The following is an 18,362-nucleotide window of genomic DNA, read 5'->3' on the forward strand; positions in this document are numbered from 1 at the left end:
TGCCAATTTGTGTAGTGATATTCAAAGTTTTTCATGTCATTAACAATTCATAACTTTCTTATTAGTAATCCGATTTAGCTCAAACTTTTTTTGATTGGTTTGTCTGATATTTCTGGTTCCATTGAAAATAAGTTATTTTTCGAGTGGAGTTGGGCTTTAAAAGTATATGTGGATAACTGGTCGCCCGGCTAGCCGAAGGGCGTTAGAGCGCGAGCGACTCGTAAACTACTTTTCAAATTATTCACATTTAAAGATTTGTTTTATATTTAAACTGCTTTCCGTCTCGAAAAGTGGTTTAAAACTTAAAAGACTAATAGAAATATTATAGTAGAACACAGCCACAAATTTGTTCTCAGAAATAAGTCAGTTTTATAAAAGTCTGAGGAGATTTAGTGCTATAACGCCCCTCTGCTTAGCGCTTCATTTTTTACCTTCTGCCAGCCAGGCGACGAACTGCTCCTTGTTAAAAAAACTCCATAAGGAGTTTTAACAATTTATTCCCGTTCCTCGACTGCTCATAAGCTAATAGTCTAGTTTTTTCGGCATGTACAGATTTATCTCTGCCGTTCCAATACGACTGAATCGTCATCTAATCGTCATCTGGCAGTGAAAATTGGGGGCAGGTTTGGGTTGTTCAACCACATTGCGGATCTCTGCCAAATCATTCATGATTTTTTTTTTTTTTTTAATTTTTTTTTTAACACAGGTGCAGCAGTGACTGTTCAACATAGTCCTACATAGGATCATGGATGGGGCTTATGGGTGGTGCAACAACCTTTTGGCTCCAAACAGATGAATTGATACTTAAAGACAAAGTTGAGTTCTGGTCATGTGGTTGCATTGTGAAAGAAATGGTGTGGAATCGACCAGAAAAGGTTGATCATCTAGCATATAAGAATTTGTGTGTATTGCAAGGTTCTGGAATCATCAAGATGATAAGAAATTTGGCCAAGACTTGGTAAAGTTACAAACACTGTACACAGAAAGATGTATATGGGACTTACACAAACACGTGGCGTACAAATCCTACCCGGATTTGTACGATGTTACATGACATATTTAGAATATGAAGGCATTTGAAGAGCCATGCTTTTCAGGGAACATGTCTTATCTGATGTTCTTCCACACTTGCATCATAAGAATGATAACGCTCACAAATTATTTTTCACCTCTTCCCAGAACTCAACCTTCTCTTTAATACGCAAGCTGCAGGAGGGCCATGATGGCCGCAGACAGACCCATCGTAGCCGGAAGGGTCACCCCCCAGGCCAGGACAATGGTGCCAAAGAGTGACCAGTTGACCGCTTCTCTCGATCGTAACCAGCCGACAGATACCACGGATCCGATCTTGCAGTGGGTCGTGCTGATCGGGATGCCCACGTTGGATGCCAGCAGCACCGTCATGGCAGCACCAAGCTCCACCGAAAAGCCACTGCAAACAGATGCAAATTCAAATCAAGATGATAAATACTGGTAGTTATTCCAGCCAGGTGCCTATGCTCTTAAAAATGGCAATAATTCAGAAAGTAAGCGCTTAATTCAATTTGCTGAAGTGAAATATAAATAACAGTTGTTGTTATTGTTGTAATTGTCATCAAGGTTTTTGCTGTTGTTGTTGCTTTAAATCATCATCATCATCACAAACAATCAAGACATGTTTTAAATGTGAAATTCTTAAATTGAGACCAAAATTTCAAAGAATGCTCATTATACAAAGTTTCCTCAAACCTTTCCTCTGGTTGGGCTATCACTGGCAGATTTATGGCCCGTCTTATAAAGAGTTGATAATAATCGCAGCTTATTTGCAATTGATATCAGTTGCAAATATGTACATAAGAGATAAGAGACTACAAATTTGCAGTTGATTGGTGGCGGCCAGAGTTGCGATTGCTATGGATCAATCGCAACTCTTTATAAGACGGGGACCAGACATAACAACTTACTTGAGACCTCCCCCCCCCCCCCCACTCCCTCCCGATACAATCTGGTATTCTCCTTTAATAACACAGTTTTTCTTGTTGCATTTCAAAGATTCCTCGGCATTATCCCCCCCCCCCCCTTTTTCTTCTTTACTGAATCCTGCTGGATCTGGGGAGTGTTTCAAAAAGTCTTAGATCAACATTAGGTTGAACCTAACTATGGCAGGCCTTTCATGCCACTAGTTTCTCTAACCATTCCTGGCAATGGTTTCTCAAGGGACGTTCAAATTGTGGTCACAAATCTACAGAATTCACCTTTTTTTTAATAGTTCATTATTGAAGAAAAAAATATTATCCAAAGATCATAATTGAGATAAATGGTGAGAGCAACTAGTGGCATGAACAGCCTGCCATAGTTAAGTCCAACTTAAAGTTGATCTTAGTCTTCGTGAAACACCCTCCATGCAGCACCTCATTCTCACCTTGATGGCGTTAGTGTAGTGATGTCTTCTCCCACCGTCTGGATCACCCGACGCCCTAGTAACCATAGTCCTAGAGAGATGCCCAAGGCTCCGTAGAATAGCACCCAGAGAGGCGTGGGTTCATCCTGGGCAATGTCCCCGGTCCGGTAGATCAACCAGATAGCTATCAGCGGGCCAATGGCGTTACTGAGTCAAGAAAAACATTAGGTGGAGATTACAGCTGACGAGTTATTCCACAAGGGAAATTTGCTATTTTTCTTCTTCAAAAAGTTGATTTGACTTTTCTTCATTACAGTTATCTATTCAACAACTGAATTCATGGAAATAGGCAGGAAACTATCTTTCAATCGCTTTATTGATTGAAATGTTATCAATTCAATTTTTTACAAGATGAATTTAGTATGGTACTGCTAAATTCTCATTGTGCATTTCTCACATATACAACACTTTACAAGTTCAAATAAACATGTACTTATTTTAATCTTGCAGTGACATGTACATGCAGCTTCCCAGCTAACACAAAAACATTATAAGAACATCATGATAATGTTTGGCTAAACGTTTGGGAAATGTTTTGTTCAAATGTTAAAATCATATGAAAATGTATGGTCTTGTGATTATTAAGAAAACATATTTATAACATTAGACACCAACATCCAAAAAACATTTTAAAAATATTTGTTTAACATTAAGCTTAAACATAATAACAATATCAATCTGATATTATCAAAAATGTTGATATAACATATTAATGATATATTTCAAACATTTGAAGGAAATGTTATGAAAATGTCAGCCATCTTTTTCTGAGACCATACATTTTGATGTCATTTTAACATTTCATAGAAACATTACAATATTGTTATTCTCAAATGTTTTTAATACATTACTTTAGAAATTTTAATGAAATGTTGTAATGATATCTTATTAATGTTTGAAGGAAATGTTTTTAAAATGTGAGCCATCTACTTCTAAGACCATACATTTTGATATCATCTAAACATTTAATAGAAACATTTGAATGATGATATCCCAAAATGTTTTTAAAATATTAACTTAGAAATGTTAATTAAATGTTGTAATGATATCTTATAAATGTTTGAAGGAAATGTTTTTAAAATGTGAGCCATCTTTTTCTAAGACCATACATTTTGATATCATTATAACATTTCAAAAAAACATTACAATATTGTTATTCTTAAATGTTTTTAATATGTTATTTTAGAAATGTTAATTAAATGTTGTAATGATATCATATTAATGTTTGAATGAAATGTTGTAATGATATCATATTAATGTTTGAAGGAAATGTTTTTAAAATGTGAGCCATCTATTTCTAAGACCATACATTTTGATATCATTTAAACATTTAATAGAAACAGTTAAATGATGATATCCCAAAATTCAAGGTCGATTGCTATATAGTTTAGTTTGTTATACTCTTTGTAAGATTCGTTGTTACTGTACTCATCACGTTTATACTCGGCTCTTTTCCTTATATACCTATGTAACATATGTTTTATGGACCTTTGCCTAGTGAAGCTGAGTCTGAAATAAAGTTCTGAACTGAATTGAAAGAAATCAAAGAAGAACAAGAGGATGACAACAAACTTTGCTCTGAACACACTATGCCATAGGTTTGCTGCCCTCTTGAGGCGTGTTTCTGCTTAATATCTGCTGTCTATGCTAGTTGCATGCTCACAACCTTAATAAATGACTAGGTATAACTGTACAACTGTTGGCTGAAGCTTTGTTCTTACTGTTGCTATAGAGCATTAATTATGTTTTTCCTGAAAGTATCCAGATCTATATTATTTTCATGCACTAGCTTGTGTATGGTTTTTTTCACAAGAAAAAAATCATGCAATTTCGCTACTTGCGCCCTCTATACAGCCAACAATACCTAAGCGCGGTATTCGTTAATACCCCATGATGCCCTTTTACTTATGTTAGTTGAGAGCCGATTTGATGAGATAACCACCTGCCAGTGACCTTGCAGGGTGGTCTAATCCCTCCGTGCCAGACTAGTGCAGAGGGGCTTTAATTAAGTCAAAAATTTCTGAACCGGAGATTAAAAATCCTTGGTAGTCTAAATTACTCACCTTACATCGTTTCCTCCATGTGCAAAGCTGGCAAAGATGGCTGACAAGACTTGTAAAGGGGAGCAAAGGACAGTCACATGGGGATGATCTCGTACCTCTTCAGACAGTACCGATGTGCCTCTACCTGACGTATCATCTCCATCTGCCCCGCTTTCATTCTGTCGTCTATCTCCATCTTCCATTCTTGTCCTTTCGGTATCTTTTCTTTCCGCTTCCACACAATTTTCATTTGCTAAGTCCTCGCTGGCTTTGTCATCAACTGCTGATATTGGCTCAGCTCCAGTTATCAAACTGACTTTGTCGGTCTTGTTGTCGTGGCAAGTATACCTCCTCTTCTCCTTAAAAACTGATTGCGTCTCCTCTGCTCGGTTCTCTTCCTGGCTGCTCATTCCTGGAGGGCGTGACACAAAACTTGTCATCAGTGACAAATGACAGTTTTTGTTATAAGCTACTGAAATCCTTGCTTCTGATTGGTTATCAGCAGATTTGTCACTGATTTTTGTCATTTGTCATTGAAAAAAGGCTTTGTGAAACGGGCCCCTGGTAATACTTGATCAATAGAAATTCAGAGGATTCATAGAAAGGATCATTTCACTTATGAACCAATGTGGAGTAGTCAATTAAACGTGAGTGAAAACCTCAAAACGTCTACTCTTCATTATATTTGTTTAATTAGTTGTAAATTAAGCTTGATCAAAGAAGAAAAGAGAGACATCTAATAAATTTAGAAGTACCTACTTACATTAACTATTGAACAGCAGTGTAGCTATTTATTGTTACATAAATAAAGTCTATGAGGCTGTTCACACCGGCAGAGATAGCGCGGTCTGGTCTGGTGCGGTGTGGAAGGTATAACGTCATTTCGGTCCGCTCAACAGCGAGCCATGGCGAGGCAAAATGGCGTGCCACTGGAGCAACTCTTGGGGGTGGTCCACGAGAGATAGCGCGGTCTAGCGCGCGCTATCACGTGCTAGACCGCGCTATCTCTGCCGGTGTGAACCCAAGCTACGATAGCACGCCGGAAGTCATCGTTCTACACACGGGGAATTTTATACTCATTCTTTTTTGGTGCAATCTGAATATGAATCGGTACCAGTCAACACTCCGGGTTCGTAATAGCACGCAAAATCTTTGACCGCTCTGACCTCATGACGTCACGCGTCATGGCAACAGGACCTCTCAAAAAAGGGGGAGCTACGATAGACCGCGCTGTCTCACTGTGGTGTGGATCCGGCGAATGCCAATGGGCGGACCGTGGGTCGCGCTACAATAGCGCGATCCACCGTCCGCCCACGGTCCCCCCTTGCGGTGTGAACACGCCCCTATAACACATACATAAAAGTATTTACTCCTTACTCTAACTCACTCACTCATTCACTCAACCATTCACTTAACATACATAAACTAATTATTAAATGAAAGAAAGAATGAATGAATGAATGAATGAATGAATGAATGGATGAATAAATGAATGAATGGATGAATGAATGAATGAATGAATGAATGAATGAATGAATGAATGGATGGATGGATAGAAGGATGGATGGATAGATGGATAGATAGATAAATAAATAGATACATAAATGAATAAATTTCAAATTCTCACCTATTATCTTTCTCCTGATATACGGAACCATAATAAACCAGACAGCCAGTCCGACGAGGATACCAGATCCAAAGCTAAGCAGAAAGGTTCCCCACAGAGGTATGCGATCAAAACCTAGGGCTGCATGATCAGAGACATAAGGTCGCAAGTCCATTATTAAACAAAGGAGCAAGAAGGGAATTCATCACATGTCAACAGACACCTCAATTACATAGCCATTTTTGAATGAATTCTGCACTCAAACCAGTTGAATAATTAAATCTGATTCTCATACAACCTGCTGTGAGTCAGAAGGGTATTAAGTGATATTATTCAAGAAAAGTTTAATGCCCTTTTTGCTCTCAGCAGACATTTTTTGCAATCGAACCAGTTGGTCAATTATAAGTCTGTTCCTCAGTTTACCCCTGTGCACATACCATCTACAGAAAGTCAGAAATGGACCATTTTACACATTAATGCCCTTTTTGCTTTCAAGATAAAAAACAAACTTCTTTTGAATCAATTTCTGCTTTCAACAACTTATGAGCACTGATGGAACATGCTATATTTTACACACTGTAAAGGGCTGTCTTAGATAAAAATGACTCTAGATCTGGAATTCACATCATATACATGTATTTATATATATATATATATATATATATATATATATATATATATATATATATATATATATGAATATATAAGCTCCTCAAAAATACAGGTAAGAGTCTTTACTTTTGTAATTATTCTAAAAAAGTAACATAATTATACAAATACTAAATGAATGTGCTAACTCACTCGTTGGTCCATCATAAAATATGGAGAAGAAGTTGACGATGATCACTAAGCCATACCAAATTGGCAACAATCTAAGACCAGGCTCCAGAGGTTCTTTCTATGAATAACAAGGAAAATATTGTCATGAAAACATACATGTATATTGTTTCAAAGCTACAATTATTGAGCAAATTTGGACATCATGATTTGTATTGATGCAAGTACTGATTAAGATAAATTTAAAATAGTGGCAATCTCCTTTTATTCCATTACATGAAATTACATAATAATGATGTAGAAATTCTGATGTCAACCAAGCACTCAAGATATCTTTCCAACGTCTAAACTTCAATGAATACTGCAGTACATAAGGGTTTAAAGGTTTCACATTGCCTTAAGTATTACAGTACTGCACTATTTGTGCCCACTACATAGCAAACAATGCCTAAGCGGTACCCGTTGGTCCCCAAATGATCCCCTTTTTCTTATGTTCATTGAGAGCTGATTTGATGAGATAACCACCTGTCAGTGACCATGCAGGGAGGTCTAATCCCTCTTGGCCAAACTAGTGCAGATAGGCTTTAAGACTGGTTGCCAAACATATCTCACCTTTCTCAGAATGAAGTATCTCAGGATGAAAAAGATGAGTGAAGAAAAAATACCTGATAAAACTGGTGATGTTATCCAGGATATAACTGTTTTGGGAGTGATAGGCATTAGAAAAATATCAATATTTTTTTTAATGAATTTATAATTTTCTTTTTTTGTAAAGCAATGTTGCATGCATGCAGAATGGTTCAATTCAATTTTTCTTCTGCAATTCATTCAATCATCTATTTACATTATAAACATACAAATATACACTAAATTTTAATAAATTCAGTACAATATAACATAAATACACTTGGTTGGGTATATGATCAAATGTATTAAAACAAACATGAAATAGAAAAAAGGGAGGGCACCCGTAGAAAGCTTATTCAATGGTTTACACTTGTAAGCATCAGGTATAAAAAAAAATTAAAAAACATACAGTTGTTTTAAGCCTCATAACTCCTTGTTTTAAAGTAATTATGAATATGGAACAAATATTTGAGCTCCAAACACCCCTTTGTTACTACAAGAGAGTCATTCAATGATAACAAATTCTTTGTTGTTATTTGTCACTGCAATGGGTTTTTTTTTAGCCAAAATTATGTTTCAATAGCCTAGACACAAATACTGCATGATACAAAAGAAGAATCTGTACATGCACCTCCAGTGCACAACAGATGGCTCAGAAAGAACTATGAATAAATTGAACAGATGCTGGCAGTGCAGCATGCATTCCTTGACATGAGCGGGGTTTCAGATTGAGGCAGCTACTATCATATTTTCACAAAAATGTAATGCCATAACAGCTTATAAACGAGTGGAGAAATCTAGGGTCTTTTTTTTTTCTTTATATGGCCATTCTCCCCAATCCTCATTCACTAATATCACATACATTGAAAGAATGATAATGACCCTGCTGTCATATTTTGTATATTTATTTTACTTTGTTATAGATTAATTAAGTTATTGGTCTACATACCTATCAAGCCAACTTGAAGCCACTGAATGCCCTCAATACCAAAGACAACAAAATGGAAACCCAGCGTAGCTCCCACAATGCTGTGCGTTGTTGAGACTGGCATTTTAAAGGCTGTTGCAATAAATAGCCACACTGCACATCCTACAGCAAATGAAACAAATACAATATTTTAAACTTATGTTTGAAGGACAAACCCATTTCTACAATCAATCAGCTTATGATAAAGTGGAATGAAGGGAACATGTATTGTAATATATTCTATTTTCTTTCTTTGTGAGATCAAAAATAAAAACAGTTGAATTATGCAAATTGTATCTTTCTGCTCATTGTATCATATATGGTATATATATATATATATGAATATATATATACAGTGTGTCTCTAAAAAAAGTAAACCCAACTTCAACGGCAAATTTTCAGAAAACTATAAAATATTTACACATTATTTTTTATGGTTAGATAGTCCTATAAGTCCTCTGTCCAATGATACCACGTAGGTTATGTAACTCTCATGCATGACTGAGCATGATTCAACTTAGTGAATGGGTGTGAAATCATCACTGTGGCAAGTTAGAATTGCACTGGAAGTTCATCAATCAAATGACATAGGAAATGTCTGATTTCTTACAAGCATAGCTTAGGGATGTGTACCCTCGACATGACCACCATTCCTTTCCATGCAAAGCTCGCAACGCCTCCTCATGTCCCTGACAGCACGCCTGATCATTCCCTGATCTTGTCGTAATCGGTTCACTTCACCTGTTATCTGTTGCCTCAGCTCCTGAATTGTGGCCGGTGGGGTTTGGAACACTTTTCCTTTAAGATACCCCCAAAGAAAGAAATCGCATGGTGTCAGATCTGGTGAACGTGCAGGCCACTCAACTGGGAAATGAAGAGCAATGATGCGATTGCCAAAGAGTTCAGTCAAACGATTCCTCACAGCAATAAGTCTGTGGGCTGGGGCCCCATCCTGAGCCCACCAGGCCCTGCGGAATGCTCCACGTCGTTGTCGGGGGAAGATCTGTTCCATCTCAGGCACAATAAAATTGTTCAGCATGTCAAGGTACGCCCTGCCATTGATGTTGCCTTCAAAAAAGTAAGGTCCCACCAATGAACCATTGCCACAAAGACCAATCCAGACACTCACTTTCTCCCTGCTCATGTTCTTATTAAAAGCATATCCCGGTGGATGATGGAGTTCAGCATACTCGTGCTCATTGTGGGTGTTTACCATTCCATCCATGGAAAACGTTGCTTCATCCCCGATGGTAAAAAACTGGAGGAACTGTCGATCTCGGTTGCACCGGTTCACAAACCATTGTGAAAATTGAAGTCGTCTGGGAAAATCAGCTGGTAGAAGTTGGTGCTGAACATGAACATGATATGGATGGAGATGCAAATCCAGTCTTGCTATTCTGTTAAAAGTTGCGCGTGGTATTCCAGTATCATTTCTCCTGGTGCTTATGCGTGGGTTGGCTTGGATGGCCTCTCTTACCACTTGGATGTTTTCAGCAGACCTCCCAGTTCGTCTGTGGCCAGAGTGTCCTTTATTCCTGTTCAAACTGGTTCCGTGATCAGCATACTTTCTCACATTGTACCAGATGGCTCTTTTTGTTGGAGGCTGCCTCTCGGGGAACTGCACCCGAAAAGCATCTTGAACTTCCACGAAACTTCTTGTTTCCTGGTATCGAGTTACCAGGAATACTCTCTGCTCAATTGTCAACTGTACCATGTTTGGAAAGCATGTGAAGTGTGCCTGTGTTAGGAACAACCTTTGCTGAAGTTGTTATGTAATCATAGGCCTAACATGTGACAAAGATTTAACTTCAAATAGGCCCTGAATGCATGACAATAGCAAGAAATAACTTGCCACAGTGATGATTTGACACCAGTTCACTAAGTTGAATCATGCTCAGTCATGCATGAGCGTCAGATAACCTAAGTGATATAATTGGACAGAGGACTTATTGGACTATCTAACCATGAAAAAATAATGTGTAAATATTTTATAGTTTTCTGAAAATTTGCCGTTGAAGTTGGGTTTACTTTTTTTAGAGACACACTGTATATACAGGGCGTATCATAATAAAGGATATTGAAGTTTAATGACGATTTATATGAAAACTACTGATTTCATAATCAAGCATTTTATGTCTGTTGTAAAGGACAGAATGTCCTCTTGTTAATGACACCCCGATCATACTACTACTGTCACAGTTGACTGAATAACAAAGCATTGCTGTCCACCATGTGAAAGGTGCACTGTGCCAAGTTTGATAACATTTCCTTCTTAGACACATAATCCAGTCATTGTTCAGCATTTCAATATGTCTGGGCTGACACAAGCACTGATCTTTAGAATTTATCTGTGAATGCTAACTTGTCACAGTGCACCTTTCACATGGTGGACAGCAATGCTTTGTTATTCAGTCAACTGTGACAGTAGTAGTATGATCGGGGTGTCATTAACAAGAGGACATTCTGTCCTTTACAACAGACATAAAATGCTTGATTATGAAATCAGTAGTTTTCATATAAATCGTCATTAAACTTCAATATCCTTTATTATGATACGCCCTGTATATATATATATATATATATATGTATATTGTTTCTTTTTTTTTTTTAATTATTATTATTATTATTTTTTATTTTTATTTTTTTTTTTTTTAGGGGGGGGGGGGGGGGGGGGGGGGGGGGGGGGGGTTGGAATCCAAGGTTATTGAGCCAAACCACAAAAAATGGGCAATTTCCTGCATATAGGTTACTTCATTTGATCATCATGAAACAAGTCTGAGTCTCACCTGCAAGAGCAGATATTTCACCTAAAACCAGCGTCTCCTCCCTTCCAATGTACATCTCAACATTGAATATTCCTTTCTGAATGGTTTGGGCGACCTTCGACCCCATGAGCACAGCACCAAGTGTCTCAAAGATGGTTGCAAAGAACAAGGCTTGATGTAGTGTCAGTACCTGGATTAAATAATAATAATATGAAAACGTTAACATATCAAACACTAGTCAAACAAATGTTCTCTGCAAATTTTTCAGGAATCATGCCAGCCCTCCCAAGGCTTTGAAGGGGAGGAAGGACCCCCTTTACCCCTAAATGTTCATTTTAATTTTTTTCCCAAAATGCCCCTGCCCCTGCCTCTCCCATATGCCCTTGTGGGCTAAGGAAATACTAGTAAATGCACAGACAATGTCATTTCACAGGGGCAAGGAACAGACTGAATTTGTTTCAATTATAACAAATGTAACTTGGACTAGCCCTACTTATCACATAATAAGGCTTTAATACATTTTACAGTTTGCTCCTGTAATTCAGTCAGGTATCTTCCGCCTTATTACCAATGAGTCTACACCCTATTAAAGGTAATGCAAACTAAGTTTTGACATGGTGTCATGAATTTGGTTCCAGTGAACATATTGGAAGCATATGTGATCCTACTGCGTTGTCGCGGTTGCAATCGAGTCTAATGTGATGAAATTGTAAATAACAAAGTCTTTATGTTGTATAGTTCCCTCTCAAGGTCCAGATATTAATTTAGCTTTAAAACAATGTTTCTTGACTAAAATCGACCAATTTGCTATTCCCGGTTGGAAATTATCACGATAGCATATTCTGAGATATTCATGGTCGCAGCTAACACTGGATGGCCGTATAAGCTATTTGAAATTTATCAAAATATTTCTAGTGCTTATAATAAATCCTCTGGGGCATCCATCAACATTTTAAAGAATCGCCATCCGGCCATTTTCAAAATTTCCCAAAACTTTGTATTACCTTTAATGGATAAAGTAGTATATGAACTGACCTTTGCACCCACAGACGTCCCAAATGAGTTGGCCACATCATTAGCACCGATGGCGATAGACAAGATAAAGGAGATAACAAAACCAAGGATGACCATCCACAGTATGTCCGACAGGGGCAACGGAATGTTGGTCGTCGAGGGCAACATGTTTGCTAGGGTGGATAAGGACTCCATTGTAGACAATGGATTCTTTGCCCTAGGATATGGATGTCACATAGTCACTGTATAGACTCCCTTGATGCACCTACACAAATAAAAGACATCACATATTTCATATTTTTTTTAAGGAGCTACACAAAGAAAAATTCACTACAACTGATAATTAGAACAAATTACATATGGATGGAAAGATTTTCTCTTGAAAAACACGAAAAATTTGCTGAGAAATCATATAGATATCATGGAAAGGCTTAAAATGCAATTTGTCAAGACCCTTCTTAGTTCCCCGAACGCCCTTGAATGTAAGCCAAACACACGAGCGTAGCGAGCTCTGAATATAGTGACGTCACACACTGGACAAACAGCTCAATACCGAAGTCGCGCGTGTATTAGTCTGCAGCTAGCCAGCCGTGTCCCGTGTGTGACGTTACAAATATTGACGCTCTACAAAGGACTGCTGAAGGCAGAAAATCTGGATCTCAAAACTAACATTTTTGAGAGTTGATTACTGCGGGCCCCAAACATATTTTGAAGAGGAGAGTTGTTGTATTTGATCAGTAAGGCTTCCCCTTGGCAATGATATGAGTTTTGCATCAATTCAAAACACTTTTGATTCTTTGTGTGTCTACTTTAACAATGAATTCTGTTCTGCAAAATATATTTCAGTCTATGGTAGGCCTACTGTTTCCCGGACACCAACTTGTTATCTAATGGCAAGAATTTTTTTTTTTTCTTCAAAAATTGCCTGAGATTTGTTTAGATCTGTTAATGCACAGTTGCACAATGATATTAGAGGTGATGTGATCAAAGTGATTTGAAACTTGACACTCTTGTAGAGCTAGATTGTTTACCGGTAACTCTTATAATTTCCCTTTTTACTTTGACAAATGCTCCTTTTCTTTTCTAATAGTTGTCCTTTTCCCTTCTGATAAGTTTTGATTTCCGTAAAAGCTCGCTACACTTGTCGCATTTATAGTTGATATAAATTGTGTTACTTATTAAAGTCTTTTTCAGTCTTTCACGATTGTGCTTAAAACCCCCACCAGGGTCTCTCTCTCTCTCTCTCTCTCTCTATATATATATATAAATATATATATATATATATATAAGATGTCATTTTTTACACTGTGACCTCACAAATCAGATTTTTTTTTTTTTTTTTTTTTTTGGTTGATTGCTTGCTTGCTTGCTCGCTTCACTCACTTGCAAATGAATATTCAGACCATTACGTATCTATGGAAAAGTACGCTGCTGATATCTATATATTGGACCATGTTGGAGAGAAACAAACACTGGAAGCCCTGATGTGATAATGTAATCAAAATGTAGGGGTACTCATATACAAATGTCTAAAAAATATATGTTTGCTTTGAGGTTTCCCTTTGTAGGTTTCCCTTTGTAGGTGCCCCCCCCCCCCTTTCCTAGAATGAGCCCTTTTTGAAATTGGTGCCCCACCCCCAACACTTTGAAATGATCTTCCACCCCTGCAGTCACCTGTCAAATAGTACCCTTTCCTTTGATTTTCTCATTTCACAACGTCACAATAAAATCTTCAAAAAGCAAAGAATATGGCGCAAATATTCCAATTTGAATGACAGCCCAAGCTCAAATCAACAGCAACAGCTGTGCAACCGAGCCCTGTGTTGTACGGTTGAAGCGAAGGGTGAAGGCATTACACCCCACAGGTACCGGGGAAGTTAAGGCGATGAGAGAGTTCGGCAACCGCAACAAAAAGAACTCTGCAGAGTGAACAATCAACCACTTTAGAATTCTCGTTAAAACACCTTTTCTATTGTGTTTCAATGTATATGTTTATCTCAATATATTCTTAGACTTTCAAAACAAATTGTGGAATCTTTGCTGTATAAAAATAAGCAACACGTACCTTGAAATATGGGATCTTACAGCGGTCTCCGAGTTACGAACGCGAGTTCTACCTCCGTTCACGCTCCAATGAATATCCACTAGCGAATTCGAGTTTGTTTGTTTTTATCTCAGCTAGTCGTTTTTTAGCAAGTTATTTCTCAAAAGCTCAATGTACTAGTTAGAATTATAGCCAATATACAAGCAGAAAGGCGTCTTCAAAACTGACATGTATCTTTTTTCCCCTCCCCTCATCCGATAACCTGAAAATAAAAGACAAAATGAAACGCTTAAGAAATATGCGGACTGATAACTAGACCTAATACAATTTACATGTAGGGATTGACTGATCACATGCCAGACATTTCCTTCACCTTTTGCTTTGTTTTCATTTACTGCCAGCGATAATATTAAAGGTAGGATTTAGTCACGTACACTGTTCTAAGATGGATCACATAAAATATTTATGATTCTTGGCGTACAATATAGCAGACTACTCTAATATAATGCATACAAATTAGAGAAGCAGACTGCATGGTGATGAACATTTGAACGAAATCGGAGAAACAGAATTGCGTGATATTTTTGTACACTAGGCCTAGGTTACAATTAATCCAGTATAAATCTAATTCCCGATTTGAGATTCGCATAAATTATATACGAGGTGTAGTGATATCATGTTTTAAACACTCCTAATGTTCTTGTGTTATAATTTATTTCAAACTTTCGCCGTTCTGTTTATCAGAAACAAAGTTTAATTTTTAACCTAAATCATAACATACTAGTACGATTGTGTTATATTATCAACCTAGCTACTGTCGATATAAAGTGACGTCACAATGGTGACTGCGTATAACGCTAAAACTTTTGTCCAATCAGATTCACGATGGGAATACACCAGTTTACAGTTGTATCAGTGCGCATGCGCAGACAGTTGATCTCGGGTCACTGGCCCCGGAAGCGGGGTCAGTGGCCCCGGAAGCGGGGCCAATAACTTTTGACCAGTGGTATTTATGCGTAAATTAAGATTGCGCCCATGCAAATGATGATGTGCGCGCACAACGCAGCGCGTAGGGCAGTGATATCATCAAAATTTGCATGGGCGCAATCCTAATTTACGCATAAATACATGACCTCTAGGTCATTGGCTTTGTTTAAAATGGCGCACACAACTGTAAACTGGTGTATTGTGTTCTTGACGTCCAGTTTACAGTTGTGTGCGCCATTTTAAACAAAGCCAATGACCTAGAGGTCATGTATTTATGCGTAAATTAGGATTGCGCCCATGCAAATTTATCACTGCCCTACGCGCTGCGTTGTGCGCGCACATCATCATTTGCATGGGCGCAATCTTAATTTACGCATAAATACCACTGGTCAAAAGTTATTGGCCCCGCTTCCGGGGCCACTGACCCCGCTTCCGGGGCCAGTGACCCGAGATCAACTGTCTGCGCATGCGCACTGATACAACTGTAAACTGGTGTATTGCTTCTTCAGCACTTTAATTCAGTAACGCGCACTCTTCCCTCCAATCAGCTTGCAGCTAGGGGCCGACGTGATCTGATCGAGCTATTCACTCCTATATCATTTGCATTATGTGCGATTGTGCAGAAAAGAACGTTACTAGTTAAGTATTTATTTACATACAAAATACAGCCCATATGAATTATACCGAAAGGTGTCTGGAACTTTCAAGTATCTCTTTTTTCCTGATTGGATCACGTGGAAATAAAAGAGGAAATGAAACATAATAAAGGAGAATAAACTGATCACATGGCCGGGTGCCGGTTACACTGATCACATGGCATACATTCTCTTCAACTTTTGTTTTGTTTTGATTTTCTGCCAGTGATAATATTAAAGGTGGGATCCAGATACACCAGAGGCCCTCAATTTTTCTTTTAGGGGGGAGGGGGGGGGGGGTCATCCCACTCCCGAAAAATATGAAAAATACAAACGAAAATGTATAGCAAATACTGACTGAAGACTGCAACACGCTTTTAGGCTCTGGAGGGCCCGAGAGTGCAGTGTTTAGACTAATACAAATGAAAAAATCTTCTCGCTCGGTCCCTCGCATAATATCCTTCAAAATGTACGAATAAGTATTGTAGAAAAACCTGTTTTCCCATTTGCACTGTAATAAGAAATTTCAAATATTTATATTTTCCCTAAAGAAAGTTTTCAATCACACATTCACTCTATATATAATTATTGCATATATATGTTTTGTTTATACAACCCTGTACGAAACAAAATCTATTCCGTCATCAATAACTAAGAAAACGAAAGATTTTGATATTTTCTATAGGGCCCTACAGAGCAAATTGGAGAGGAGCTCGCAAGATACTTCACTTAGTATCCTAATTTGTGTTTGATTTATCGCAACTTCAAGAATTCACTGCTTCTATTGAAACCAACTTAATAATATCAGGGTGGACTTCCCCTTTTAAATAGATCACATAAAACACTTGATAAACATAAACACTAAAGATTCTTGTCGTACACATCGGGGGGGGGGGAGTGTTTGGGGGGTTAAACCCCCACCCCCTCAATTAAAAAAAAAATGAATACTCCTCCCCCCCCCCCCCCCCCCCCCCCACTGAGCGAAATACCGGTCGGCGCGATTTTCACATTCGCGGGGGCAAAAAAAATTGGTTCTCTCACTACCCCCCCCCCCCCCCCTCCACACACACACACACACACACACACACTCTCTCTCTCTCTCTCTCTCTCTCCCCCATTCCCGACCTCCCTTCACTATCTCAATCAGCCTCTCCCCCCTCTCTCTCTCTCTCTCTCTATTTCTCTCTCTCTCTCTCTCTCTCTCTCTATTTCTCTCTCTCTCTCCCTCCCTCGCTCTACTCTTCCCCCGCCCCCACCCCCCATTCCGCCTGTTCATTAAAAGGGCCACCTGTTCTGTTTTAATTGTTCCCGGGGTGACTGTCCTATAATATTCCGGGGGTAATTGTCCTCGGTGGTGGTTGTCCCAAGGGTGTGATTTTCCGAGGGGAATTGTCCTTTGGGGGAGGGGGTAATTATTGTCCCGCTGGTAATTGGCCGGGGGTGATCGCCAGGGCGTGGTTTATTGTCTTAGAGCCCCCTCCCTGTACCTTTGCCTACCCCTCTCTCTCTCTCTCCCACTGCTGTTATTCCCCCTCCACCCACCCCCTTTAACTCTCTCTAAAAAAAATCGAGTGATCACGGACGTCACTCCTCTGGAGAGTAAAAATGTAGTGGAAATAGAGTGATCATTCACTCTTTTCTTCTTAAAGAGCACTTTAAAATCAATTGATTTTCACTCCTAAACAAGTGATCACGGACGTCACAAGTGAAAATAGAGTGAAAATTAACTCTTTTTTTTTTATAAAGAGAGAGTTACACCTCACCCGCCTCATCCCTGCACCACCACACTACATCACACTGCACTGCCCTCGTGATAGTATTACTAAAAAAAAAAAAATATTGACAAATTGACGACTTCCTCACGAGCAATCAGGCGCGTACGCAGGGGTGGGGTGTTTTGGGGTTAACACCCCCCCCCCCTCAATTAAAAGAAAGGAATACTCCTTCCCTCCCACCTCCCTATGGAAACTCAGTGTTATAGTGCTCAGGTTCATAACATTAGGAACCAGAGCACTATAACACCGAGTTCCCATAGGACATATATTTATTCAGATGGTCATATCTCAGCCAATACTTTCGGACATTATTTTGATGCTCTTTTGGAAAATGAAGAAAAAATTGAGAAATTCTAAAAATAGATGTTTATGATGTCACAGCTTCGGTACTCTAATAGGCAAGGCAACTATGCCGAATGTAAACCAGATCGAGTATGCAGCTGTAATTTGAAACTGGTTTGAAAAATAGAGATATTTATATCTGTGGAACATTTTAAAAGATGATTTAAAGAAGAAGCCGGAGTTTGCCGACATGAATTTGATATAGGAAAACAAAATTAAATCTGTGAACTGCCATGGTTTCAAAAGGCAGAACGCAATTACACATTTGTGAAACATACACGATGCTGTGCCGAGGTGGGGGCTCAATCCTCCCTGCCCCTCCCTCCCCCTTTAAAATGAAA

At 38.6% G+C, this 18,362-nt stretch overlaps 1 protein-coding gene across 1 annotated transcript; it reads right to left on the reverse strand.

The window, feature by feature from the left end:
• Positions 1-943: 943 nt before the first annotated feature.
• Positions 944-14,363, reverse strand: LOC583305 (sodium-dependent phosphate transporter 1). Its single transcript, XM_783219.5, has 10 exons — positions 14,304-14,363; positions 12,260-12,503; positions 11,246-11,414; positions 8,442-8,582; positions 7,478-7,563; positions 6,890-6,986; positions 6,110-6,229; positions 4,504-4,894; positions 2,402-2,587; positions 944-1,432 (listed from the first exon to the last, which is right to left on the reverse strand). Exons 2-10 carry the CDS (start codon positions 12,431-12,433, stop codon positions 1,195-1,197), a joined length of 1,602 nt encoding a protein of 533 aa, XP_788312.4. The 5' UTR covers positions 12,434-12,503; positions 14,304-14,363; the 3' UTR covers positions 944-1,194.
• Positions 14,364-18,362: the final 3,999 nt, after the last annotated feature.

This window comes from Strongylocentrotus purpuratus, unplaced genomic scaffold, assembly GCF_000002235.5.
Source record: "Strongylocentrotus purpuratus isolate Spur 01 unplaced genomic scaffold, Spur_5.0 spur5_scaffold_7, whole genome shotgun sequence".
NCBI lineage: Eukaryota > Metazoa > Echinodermata > Echinoidea > Camarodonta > Strongylocentrotidae > Strongylocentrotus > Strongylocentrotus purpuratus.

Coding starts and splice junctions, on each gene's coding strand:
- LOC583305 (XM_783219.5), bottom strand. CDS start 12,433: ATGGAGTCCTTATCCACCCTAGCAAACATGTTGCCCTCGACGACCAAC. Junction 7,564..8,441: donor GCTTCAAGTTGGCTTGATAG/GTATGTAGACCA, acceptor CTCCCAAAACAG/TTATATCCTGGATAACATCA. Junction 4,895..6,109: donor TATCAGGAGAAAGATAATAG/GTGAGAATTTGA, acceptor CACGCCCTCCAG/GAATGAGCAGCCAGGAAGAG.